Source organism: Aquila chrysaetos, chromosome 8, assembly GCF_900496995.4.
Source record: "Aquila chrysaetos chrysaetos chromosome 8, bAquChr1.4, whole genome shotgun sequence".
Classification (NCBI taxonomy): domain Eukaryota; kingdom Metazoa; phylum Chordata; class Aves; order Accipitriformes; family Accipitridae; genus Aquila; species Aquila chrysaetos.
Genome location: NC_044011.1, coordinates 18,531,735 through 18,544,499, shown reverse-complemented (window position 1 = coordinate 18,544,499; position 12,765 = coordinate 18,531,735). Strand labels below are relative to the sequence as shown.

The 12,765-nt window shown below is 40.9% G+C and overlaps 1 protein-coding gene across 1 annotated transcript; it reads left to right on the top strand.

The window, feature by feature from the left end:
* Nucleotides 1–2,533: 2,533 nt before the first annotated feature.
* Nucleotides 2,534–12,697, top strand: LTV1 (LTV1 ribosome biogenesis factor). Its single transcript, XM_030022390.2, has 11 exons — nt 2,534–2,673; nt 3,940–4,071; nt 4,577–4,765; nt 5,758–5,845; nt 6,786–6,906; nt 7,694–7,943; nt 8,677–8,804; nt 10,369–10,508; nt 10,746–10,798; nt 11,533–11,733; nt 12,306–12,697. Exons 1-11 carry the CDS (start codon nt 2,671–2,673, stop codon nt 12,417–12,419), a joined length of 1,419 nt encoding a protein of 472 aa, XP_029878250.1. The 5' UTR covers nt 2,534–2,670; the 3' UTR covers nt 12,420–12,697.
* Nucleotides 12,698–12,765: the final 68 nt, after the last annotated feature.

Genomic DNA, 12,765 nt, shown 5'->3' with positions numbered 1-12,765 from the left:
AAGCTTAAGTGGAGTCTCCACCTGAAAGACTCTTTCATACACATTTCACATACTTGTGATACTAAATATTGAATTTTGATATATCGTAAATTAGTTGGAAGAAGATGACTCACCCTTAGGTATCAACAAAGGAGGTAATATGATGCTTATTATTGCTAATCCGTCAATCTTAAACCTAATCTCCAGATGTATTGCTGTTGGCATACATTATCAGTCTTCTGTGATAAGGAAGCCTGTTGTTTTAATCACAGCATGAAGATATAATATAGGTCCTTCCCCCTAAATGCTTAGAATCTAAACAGGAAATACAGGGTGGGGATGTGAGTTAAAGCAAGACAGAAAACCCTGAGACTTAAAAAACTGAACAGGTAAATTTAACTTACTCGTATGAAACAGATGATTAGCAACAGATCTGAGAGCAAAAGCCAATTTTTCCCACTTCCAGACTGACGTGATGCTTCTGGACCAGATTTGGGGTATATGGAATGACAGTACTGCCACAATTAGATAGGGGGTCACCAGGTTTAGGGGATTGTCAAGTGTAATCCTGTTACCAAGTCTACAAGTATTTCACACTTCTATGGATGCCAGAGCTACCTCAGGGACCTGAAAGCAATAAGGAGTAATCTAATTACTTTGTTACCCCACAGATAAATGCTCAGCACTGTTTTTCTAACAGTTGGGTGATTCTCCTCTTAGTTACCTTGTGAAAAGCTAGCTCTGCTATTCCACCTGTCACTGGGTTTGCAGTATAGACATACTATAGGAAGGGAGTTGCTACCATTAGGTGCAGTCCGGAAAAACCCATTAACAGCACGCATGCAGTCAAGGGGTTGCCAACCTTCCTGTACCACCAGGCGTGTACTACAACCTTCAGATGGCTGATGGCAACAAGATACTTAGCATGTACTTTTAGGAAGTAAGAGGAAAGGAAGGTCTAGCCTTTGCGCAGATATATGCAGGGATAATTTGAATCCACTGAGTACAGGAGTCATTTCAACTGATGGAGCAGGGAGTTTGTGCACTTTCACAAAAGTGACGTGATGAAACTTGATGGTAAAGATGCAAGACTTCAGAAAACAATAGCCAGAAGAGTGAAAATCTAGGCTCTTTTGGAGCTTTAGTGACACCTACTGAAAAACAATGAAATCGGAAATCCACTCAAATATGATTAAAGCTAACATTCTAAGGTATACATACACGTATATATTTAGCTGCGTACATATCCACATATAATACGTGGACAATTCTTTCTTAATTTTCAGCAACAACCTTCCCATAGTTGTTACTGTTTTAATTGTCTGTATGCTTATGGAAGAAACTGCTCCCTTCTGCGTTTTACGCTTTCTTTTTGAAATGTAACAAAACGGGTTTACATCATATTCCTAAAATACCAAGCATGCTTTTCTTTTTCTTAGCAAGGAGCGCGTATGTGTGTGTCTGTGTGTTTGTGCACGGGCACGCTACATGGCATAATTCATACAGCTAGGATGTCATCTCACAAGAAATAAGAACTCATATATGGCAAAACACTGTTAATTCGAATACGTATTATTTACACCTGAGCCTTCAAATTCAGCCCGGATATGAGCTTGCGCAGAGCCAGACTGCAAAGGCGCGTGTCAGAGACCTAGCTAGTTGCTGTGCCCCCTGTCTCACGCAGGGTCTTTATCAAAGTTTATCGCAGCACCTGGGCACCCAGCGCAACTTTCTCTCCTCTCCTTCGCTGGGACCGCTAGGGATTTTCTGTTCCTGTGGAGCCTGGGGAAGGCTTTCGTGTTGCTGTCAGGAGTGACCGCCTCCGAGCGCCCAAGGCGGCCAGCAGGAGATGCTCTTCTCCTCCCAGTACCTCGCACCTCCACCCCGCCGCTCCCCCGGGCTGGGCTCCGTCCCGCCTCCCCGGTACCCACCCGGCTCCCGCGCCGCCCGCACTGCCTCACGGCGGCTGAAGGCGCTTCCTCCCTCCCCTCACGCAGCACCCAGCCCGCAGCCTGCCCGGGGGACGCGGATGGACCACGGCCCGGACACCGCGCTCCCGCCGCTGAAGGGACAGCGGAGCGCTCCCCACCGCCCCGCCCACCGCCCTTCAGGCGCCCGCCCCGCCCACCGCCCCTAGCGGACGCCCCGCCTCCGCGCCCGCCTCCGCGGCGACGCCCCTGGCGGCGGGAGCAGGGAGCGGGGCCCCGATTCCTAAGCCACGCCTCTCTGCCAGCGAGCCCCGCCCCGCCGCCCGCCCCGTCCTGCGAGCGACAGCCCGGCCACTGCGCACGCGCAGTGCCCTTTGGCCCGCTGCAGAGCGTTCTGCCATTGAGGCCCGCTGGCGGGTGGAACCATTCTCCATCAGTTTGGGGGGAGAAGTGGGAAAATGTGCTTCTGGATGGTGGGAGGAGTTACCCTGTTTGCATTCGCGGAGCCTCTCTTTTATTAAATTAGTCTTTCAGTCCCACAAAAGTCTCGTTGTTTTTGTTACTGGGGGAAAAAAAAAAAAACCTGTCCGGCCTGGCAGCCTATCGCCTTCCCCCCGTTGGTCACCGGTCCATCCCAAGATGGAGGCCGCAGCGCGGCGGTGCTGACGCCCGGCCGGCGTGAGAGCGGGCAGGACCCGGGGTGCCGGGGGGGCGGCCGTAGCGGCTCCCCTCGCCGGCGGGCAGCGCGCGCTGCCCGGGCGCCATGGTGAGGAGGCGGGCGGGCGGCCCGCATCGCTAACAGCTAACCGTCGCGTCCGTCCGTCCGTTCGTTCTCCCCCGGCGTTTGGGCTGAAATCGGGCCGTCTCCGTAGCGCGGTTTGGAGGGTAGAAGCGCCACCGCCCTGCTTGCGGGGCTGTCGGGGAGCTTTTCCGCGGCCCGTGGGGGTCTGCCCCGGCAGCCCCGGACCCGCGGGGGAGAAGCCGCGGTGAGAGGCGGCCTGCCTGCCCTGCGGCCTGGGCCGCCCGGCGGGGAGCGGCTGAGGCAGCGTCCCGAGGCGCGGGGCCTAGGCCAGCGTGAGGGGCGGGGGGCCGCTTTCCCGCTCGGCTTCGTGCGGCCTCTCTGTGTGACAGGCGCTCCCCTTGTACCGTCAGCCACCCGCGAGTTTCTCTGTAGGGGTAGCGTGCTGCCCGCTTCCAAAAACTTGCCGTGTTTCCGTTTGTGGTGGCTCCAAGCATAAGACTTAAAAGCACGGTTTAGGGTTTTTAACTTGGAACATATGGCGGCAGTTGATATGCTCTGAACTTTGGTATGACATGGTGTGTCATGTTGTATGCTTGAAGTTACCAGGCAGAGAAGATTGGTTAGATCTGTAGAGTAGTTCTGAAGTTGCATATATCTGTTATTTACCCATGTTGGTAGGTAAGTAAAGCCGGAAATATTGATAAAAGTACTTCCCCAAGTCATGTGTACAAACTTGTAGAAAAGGCTTTCACCCAGTTAAGAGTACTTCAGATTTTTGTTGATCCAGAATGTTAGAGCTATGTCAGTGTAATGGTGCAGTCAGTAGTTTTCATGGTTGATATTGAATTGCTGGTGTAGGAACAGCTGTCTGAACAGTTTCGAAGAAGCTAGGTGTGTCTAGATCAATTTCCTTATGTCAGGTTCCTGTGTTTCTTGGACAAAGTTTGTTTCAGATTTGAACCAGTGTTTAGAAAGTAGTTACTTAAAAATTCCTTTCTAGGATGATGTGTTAATGTGCATATGCTATAATCAAATATTTATTGCACCAGTGTATTGCCATTTTGCGGCTGAATACAGCTGCATGTGCTATTAGAACATACGGAATGGCTGTTGTGCATGTGGTGAGAAGAGTTAAGCTACCACTAGTCTCTTTTTGCTTTGTCTCTCAGTATATGTTTATAAGGCATTGCCTTAAAAGGAATACAGGAGCACACTCCCGGCAAAAGAGTCTTTTTAGATGCATTTAATATTTCATTTTTTATTAATGATTAACCAAATGTCCTTTTGCAGCCTCACAAGAAAAAGAAACCTTTCATAGAGAAGAAGAAAGCGGTAACATTTCACTTAGTGCACAGAAGTCAAAGGGATCCACTTGCTGCTGATGATTCTGCACCCCAGAGAGTTCTGCTGCCTACACAGAAGGTAAATACCTGCTTTTAATATTGAAGTTCATTCAGATAAGAAGTGCTGCAGGAGAGAAAAGTGGGTATGCAATCCTACAATTCAAAAACATAGCCTGAGAAAAGGTAGGTTTTGGCCCAGCTTATTAAAAAGAAGGGGATGTTATGGGGAAGTTGATAGTTGTGAGTTACTGCCTGATGCGTTGAAGGGTGACTAACTGGCATTAGGGATATAAACATATTAAAAAAACAACAACAAAAATTGCCTGGCCCATCCTGAAAAAACAGGCTTTGTTAGTTATGCTGCTTATGGAAAAAGTTGTTTAGTGTCCTGCTCAGACAGTATCTGAACACTGAACCGGGTGGTTACGACGTCCTAATTGGCTGTTCGTTAGTGTAATGAGTGGAGAGAGGACTACAAGGACTTTAGAATTCAGGCATTCTCAATAGATGTGTTACTTTTCTTTTTGCTAATAAGTTTTAAATGGACTTAAGTAACTAAATGTATTTCTCTTTACAATTCCAAGGGGCATGAGGAGCAAAGGAGGGAAGAGCAGCGGAAGTATGGAGTCTTCTTTGACGATGACTATGACTATTTGCAGCATCTAAAAGAAGCCTCTGGTCCCTCTGAGCTTGTCCCTTCTGTGCGTGGACAGCAAAGCAGAATTGTTGTCACAAATGAGGGGCATGTAGAAGACGAAATTCAGCGAGTTCCAGTAAGTAGTATTTTTGCTAATAATAATCTTACGCTGTTTTTTGGAGTTTAGCATCTTGTAGGCTCATTAACCGTGTTCAACAAGTGTTATGACTGTGATCTATATATATATAGGATCTTTTTGACCCACAGTCAGGTCTTCCTACTTCCTACGAGTAAAAACAAAAGTTGACAAGCCAAAATTTGTTGATGAATAGTATTTTGCTAGCACAGTATTAAAACACTTCGTGTACTCGTGATAAGCTTTTCTTGACAGAGATGGCTTATAAAGGTATTTGTTTGAACAAGTCGTGTTCTTCTGGGTTGGCATTTGTTTTTAAGATTTTTAGAACTTTTGAATGCTCAGGGAGTTATGAATATACCAGGTTGTGTTACCCCTACACTGTGTTTTTGAAGTGGAATGTAACAGAACCCAGAGGGAATAAAACTTTTCAGTTGCTGGCATAACTTGTGGAATTTCATGATGCTAGATCATGTTGGAATGGAAAAACAGTAAGTAATTTCAAGCAACAGTCAGTCACTTCTAATTGAGGGAGTTTGGTTTAACCAAATACTGCAATTTTAGTCAAAACTGATGTTCTTAGTCAGAAATACATAAGATTTAAAGTTATTTTAGATGTGCATGTTAGTAAGCTGTTAGTAAGCCTGTCAATAAAGGGGTAATTTCAAATGTGTGTTAGTGTTCTCCAAAACAAAAAAAAGTCAGAAAGTTCATTGTTCAACCATTCTCTAAAAAGCGTCAGAGATGCAAAAATACTGTCTCTCTACCTGGAGATTATTGACATGAGAATGAATGCTGCCAACACTTTACCTAGGTTTCATTGCATAACTTTGAAAATTTGCCATCAGTAAAGTAGCACTTGTCTTACCATTTAAGTAGCGCTCAGAGTTTCTTTTGGTCACGTGGTTATCTGCACATTTTTGTTAATGTGGGCTGAAATGAGAAACTGAGGACAAGTATATTGTGATGGTTTTTTTGTTTCTTTTTCTAAGGCTCCATCTATTAAGTTGCCTTCCTCAGTATTTGCCACAGAGTTTGAAGAGGATGTAGGCTTGTTAAATAAAGCTGCTCCTGTTTCAGGTATCATTAAATCTCTTGCCTTTCTGTAACGTGAGCTGCCATCTAGGTACTAGATGGTAATTATGGCTTCAATTACAGTGTCATATTAGTTTTGGTTTAGAACACGCTCAGTAGTAGACATAAAGAATAATCCATGAGACCTGTGTTTCAGTTTGAGACCTATTTCTGTGATTCACTAATAATAGCTTTTTAGCTTTGCTGGGGGCGGGGGAGCTCGGAATCCATGAGCTCTTACTGTTGTGTAGCAAATATAAACTAATAACAGGGGAAAACTGTAGATAATACTGTTGATTTATTGCTCCATCTGTTTGAATCCACGTCTGGAACTGGATTTTCACTCTCGGAATTTATCTTATTTTCAAATGCTGAGTGTTGTTTACTTTCCTTCATTAGTATTATTTCGGTGTTACAGGCTGGAAGTACACTTTTGTTATGTATCTATGTTTGCATTGAACATTCACTTTACAACTATCTTAATACTTTATAACAGGAAGTAATTGTGGTAGTTGTCTCTGTCCTAGCAGAAGGATGCTAAAGACACTTCTGTTAATTGCAGTAGAGAAACACTTTCTGACTTTTTGTAATGTAGGGAATTTTAGGGGGTGGGAGCTAGAGTTGGCAGTTGATCATACAGTACTTCGACTTATTGTAGAAGAAAAAATATTGAAGTAAAATATATTAAAATACGTTTATGGAAGCTTAAGACCTCTGGGAAATATTTGGGGTTTTTTTTTTCTGGATGAGGAGAATTGACAAGAGGCTGGTGACTTGCCCTGGCTTGTATCAAATCTACAAATATTATTGAGGAATTTTGTGATTATTAGGTTTAATCTTTCCTTAGTGCAAATTAACAGTCTAGTTGGATTGGTTTTTATCTAGGAAAGTAGCTTTGTAATGTTAGAGCAACTTATTTATGTTTGGGTTTTTTTTAACTTTCTAGGACCACGGCTAGATTTTGACCCTGATATTGTTGCAGCTCTTGATGATGATTTTGACTTTGACAATCCAGAAAATATCCTGGAAGATGATTTTGTTCTACAAGCAAATGAACCACAGAAAGGGTAGATAGAGTTTTGTAGAACTGTTTGTCATATGTAAATAGGAATGATGCTATTTGTTATTTCATATGTTGTTGTAGGAAGCAAGAATGGTCTCAGATTTCAAACTGAATACTTTGGTGTGTTAAAGGAAAAAAGTATTACCTTGTGTTTTGTGAGTGGTAGCTTACAAAATCAAATTTTGATGTGTTAATCCAAGAGATGGGTTTCATTTGTTACTTAGAGCTCATGGATTATATGTATTTGTTTACAGATGCAATGTATGGAATGATAGGATTCTTGAACATTACCATCTATCACATTCAAAATACGTCAGTAATACTATTGATGAAGGCTAATGGGAGTTTCCAGAAGCTTTACAAATGCTTCATGTAATACCCCACTGCATATTATTTATTTAGGTTTTGGTATCACTCTCATCATTTTATGAACCACAAGAAATTTTGCTAGTTTTGATGTTCACAAATGCAGCAGCTAGTATTTTTCTTTTTCTACTTTGACGTGTATAGCTGAATGTAAACATAACCTCGTTCTCAGTGCACAGATGTGTGATCCAACAGTTATCAGAAATTTTTTTAGCTTTCAGACAAAAGTAGTATTACGCTGACTTTGGCAACACCATTACTGCTAAACTTGTTTTTCTTTTACTGGCTTGAAAAGAATCAGTTTTTATCTTTCCCTCTCAAGATTTAAATCTATTATTGCCAAATTGTTTCAGATAACCCAGCATTGGTCAGATCTGTGGAAAGCTCCATGTATTATTCTAAAACTGTTTTATACTTCTGTTCAGGGGATCAGATGCTGAGGATGAAGATGAATGGGAAGATGTGGAGGATGACAGTGATGAAAAGGACAGTTGGAGTAATGATAAAGACTATGATTCAGAAGGTCCTTTATCAGATGGTGGGGTTAATGGACAGATGAAAGAATTTCTCTTTATGCAAGAAGAAACCAGGAGTCGTTTCACAGAATATTCTATGACATCTTCAGTAATGAGAAGGAATGAGCAGTTAACCCTATTAGATGACAGATTTGAGAAGGTGAGGCAGCTCAAGAATGTGACTGTTAAACATAAGGGTGTGTTAAATGTTTCTTTGTCTTTTGATTCATCTCATAAGGTGGTATCCTGTATGCCTGTGCAAATTCCTACTGCCTTCAGTAGTCAGAACATCAAACAGCTGTTCTTTGCACATATTCTGCATTTAATATTGTCTGTGTTAAGAGGCTTGTGTTAAATAGGTCATAGTGTTAATTGCTATTAAAAGGCCTAACACTGATACAGTTAAACAAAATTACTCCAGTCACTATAATGAGCATTCGTAGTTGGTGTTACACTTTTGTCTGAGGCTCAGTTCAACACAGCAAATCATGTACAAGTGCCTGGTAAAGACTCTCATCTTTCACCCTTTCTTCCCACTGTGCCAAGTATACTTTAATGGAATGATATCAGAATGGTGGAAATATGGTGTAACTTTTGTCCTGAGCAATGACAGGCTTTTTAATGTGCAGATTGAAATAATGCATCAGAATAAGAAACATGTTCCAGAAGCTGATTTATGTATTATTAAAAGATAACTTTGTGACTCCCGTGCTGGAAGAATACTGACAGTAAGGAGGAAATCCTACTGCAGATGCGTTTGGCAGTTGTTCAACAAATGAGAGGGGAGAGGAAAAAGGGGCAAATAGCTTAAAGAAGACCTACACATTTTTTTTCTATCAAGAAGTTGCATGACAAATGCAGTCTGATTACAGATACCCATTTCTTTATTTTAGTTTTTTGAACAATTTGATGAAGATGAAATTGGAGCCTTGGATAATGTGGAGTTAGAAGGCTATATTAACACAGACAATGCTCGGTTGCAGGAAGTCCTGAATGATTACTACAAAGAGAAAGCAAAAAAGTATGTATTCCCAGAAGGACTGCTTCACATAAGTAGTTATGTAATCCTGTGTTTATATTGAAAGTTTGAGTATGTTGTTTCCAGTTCATGTACTCAAAGATTACCTCCCACAGTAAAAGCAGCTACATATGAGTATTATCAATTTTTTTTTTTATGTCACTGAATGTCGATCTTAACTTATGAGATGATACAGTTAAGTGGAGGGCTTTTGTTGGTTTATGTGAGATTATGCTCCTTTTGTATAATTGTATTGAATTTAGTGTAAGTAATTTCTAGAGGCATTCTTCCTTTTCCTTTTTAGTGTAATTTACCTTTCTCCTTATACCTTACTTTTGTGTTTAACAGACTCTAGCCAAGTATATTCTGTCCCACTGGTATGCAGCTGATTCCACTATATACCTAGTTACATGACCATGAACTCGCAGGGGACTGTTGCATGGGTGCCACTGTTTGGAACACTGCAAAAACCAGTGTTTATAAAGCAACCCTGTGTCAGTGTAAGACTGCATTTCCACAGTATATTCACTTTGTCTTAAAGTGGGTGATATTATCCCAAAGTTAAATGGCTCGATGTTCTCACATTAGTCTTGTGTTTCCTGATTGAAAGATACGGTACTATGTCCCTTGTAGTGAAAGATGACTGGTCAGTAGTAGAGTACATAATCCCTTTAGAGCTGCCTTGCTTGTGGACTAAAAAGTAAAGCCTCTTCTCTTCCTGACCTCCAGTCACAAATATAGTGTGCCACATACTTTTCAAATGCAGAAATACTGCTTTTGTTGACTTAATGTCTCTTGTCCTAATGTTTTAGTTTATTTTGGGGCTGCTTACTTAAGGAAACTTAACTTTCCTGCAAGTTTCATTGGGAATAGCTTTCTTTGGTTTGGGATTTTACTGAGGGGAGACTGGGTTTACGTATGTCCTGGTTTCAGCTGGGATAGAGTTAACTGTCGTCTTAGTAGCTGGTACGGTGCTATGTTTTGAGTTCAGTATGAGAAGAATGCTGATAACACTGATGTTTTCAGTTGTTGCTAAGTCCTGTTTAGACTAAGTCAAGGATTTTTCAGCTTCTCATGCCCAGCCAGCGAGAAAGCTGGAGGGACATAAGAAGTTGGGAGGGGACACAGCCAGGGCAGCTGACCCAAAGTGGCCAAAGGGGTATTCCATACCATGTGACGTCCCATCTAGTATAGAAACTGGGGGAGTGGGGGCGGGGGGATCGCCGCTCGGGGATTAAATGGGTGTTGATCGGCGGGTGGTGAGCAATCGCACTGTGCATCATTTGTATATTCCAATCTTTTTATTATTACTGTTGTTGTTTTATTAGTGTTGTCATTATCATTATTAGTTTGTTCTTTTCTGTTCTATTAAACCATTCTTATCTCAACCCACGAGTTTTACTTCTTTTCCCGATTTTCTCCCCCATCCCACTGGGTGGGGGGGGGAGTGAGTGAGCAGCTGCATGGTGCTTAGTTGCTGGCTGGGGTTAAAGCACGACAACGTAATTACAGATTTTTCAAGAAAAGATAAACCTTATTTTTTTTTCTTTTCTGGACTTCTTCAAAGTTGTGTGAAATTGGATGCTCTTGAACCCTGTGAAGACGTAGACTCTCCTGTGAATGAAGAAAGTGAGGAGGAAAAGGAAGAAATAGTAGCTGTAGTTATTGAGGAACAAAAAGAAAAGTGGGATTGTGAATCCATTTTGAGTAAGTATTCTGGAGTTTGCTTGTTTGTTCCTAGGATTTTGAAGTAAATGATAGGTGATCTCAGAACTTTTCTAACAGTACTTTAGGTAAAATGGTTTATTCTTGTGGTGCACAACAGCAGGAATTTCAAAAGACTAAGTAGTAGTACAATTCATAATAAATTTACCTATTTCTATTTGCAAGACTTTCTTCACTACTTTTTTTTTTTTTTTTTTTTTTTTTTTGTGTGTGACCTAGGTACATATTCAAACTTATATAATCACCCAACACTTATTAAGGAGCCATCAAAGGTAAAATCATTAAACTTATTCTGAATAACACCCTGGCCTGGGAAAACTTGAGACAAAAGTGATTGTTTTCTCAATGGATATCTCTTTTTAAAAGAAGGACAGAGCAGAAAAGAGGGTTGGGGAAGCTGTTAGCCTTTGGTATTACTTCTTCACTGAAGAAGGGTTTGGATATATTTTTCTTCTATTAGAAGGAAATTTGAGAAAGTTCAAAATCTCTGTAATAGCTAGGCAGAAACGTAGAGAGCAAGGAATTTACTTTCTTATTATCTGTGATATACCTTTGTGTAATCTATGTCTCACAACCACTTCTTAGATTTTTTTTCTTGAAAATAGGCTATTTCCTTTCTACAGTTTGAAACAATTTATTCTAGTTCTTTGGCCTTCCAGAAATTCACCAATATTAGAGCACAGCTTGATGTTCAAGATTTTGAAAGGAAACATTTACCTTGAAAGCTTATAAAGCCTACTTAAGTTCTTCTTTTTCAGTAATATTTAAATAAAAGGGAGAAATTTTTTTCTTGTTCTGGGAGGCCATATTCTGTTCACAGGTGTGTTTGATTTCTTACTTTGGGATTAATACCATTTTTCTGAGGGAAGAAAACAGTATGAGGAAACTTATATGTTTATTACTGTTAAATCTGAATCTAATGTTTTTATACTGATAAGGCAGTGCGATGTGCACTTCTTGGAGAGAAAGCTAGGGACCATTAATACATATGCACTCTCTATTTAAGCCCAAACCAATAAAAATTTCCCAGAAGACTGGAATTCCTCTACATATCTTGCCTCAGAAGGGTCTTACTGCTAAGCAGATTGAACGCATGCAAATGATTAATAGCAGTGACCTGCCAAGAGCATCAACGCAGCCCCGTTCCAAAGACGAGAGCAAAGAGGATCGCAAAGCTAGAAAACAGGCTATAAGAGAGGAGCGAAAGGTACGCCTTATTTAAAATAAAACCCTGCAAAACCATGTTATATTATCTGAATTCTGTCTTATGAACATTTTTTAAAGCTCACTTGTTCTTGTGTCTGGAAATTAATGGGAAAAACTTGCTGGTCCCAAAGGAATCTACTGGAAAGAAAGTTAAGGTCATGATTTTGTCATCCTAATTTCCGATATGGAAATTTGGGGTCTGTTATTGTGGCCACTATTACATATATAACTCTAATTTTCTTATTATCTAGGGAATCAAAGAAAACAGTTATGATGTTTTAGATCATGCAAAGTGAAAACTGCCTGAAAGAAATGTGGAAAATCTAATTGGCCACAATGATATACGAGTTGTTTTATTTAGGAACAGAAATTGCCAGCATATTAGAAGCTTGAGCTAATTAAAGATTATAATCCTGGTGGAACGCATATTAGTTTGACTACTAATAATTAGTGCCATAAATAATATTATTGTCCAGATTGCTGGTGTTTTCATGATCTAGAACTGTTAATTAGAATGATTTCTTTGTGCATGTTATGCCTATTTTGTAAATTTGTAATTATTCATATGCACAGGAACGCAGAATGGAGAAGAAAGCCAACAAGCTAGCCTTCAAATTGGAGAAAACAAGGCAAGAAAAAGAGTTGCTCAATCTGAAACAAAATGTTCAAGGACTGAAGCTGTCTTGATAAAACTGAGGAACTTACTGTGGAAACATCCTTGAGTTTTCACTCATATTGAGAAGGGAACTGCTAACTCATACCTTTGCCAGTCATGCCTGAAGGGGGTTATTCAGATATTACTGTAACAAGAACCAGCAACTTGTCATTCTTTCTGCAATGAAGTTATACATAAAACAATGTATTAGTGATGTCTATTCTGTCATGAGTGACATGGCTACTGTTGCAAAGTTTCATTACAGTAGAAATGTTTTAAAACAATAAAAAAAAATTCTTCTTACAAGCTATCACTGCACAGTTTTATATATGTATTTGTTGAATGTATTCAGCAAATCAGCAGAATCCTACAGATTTA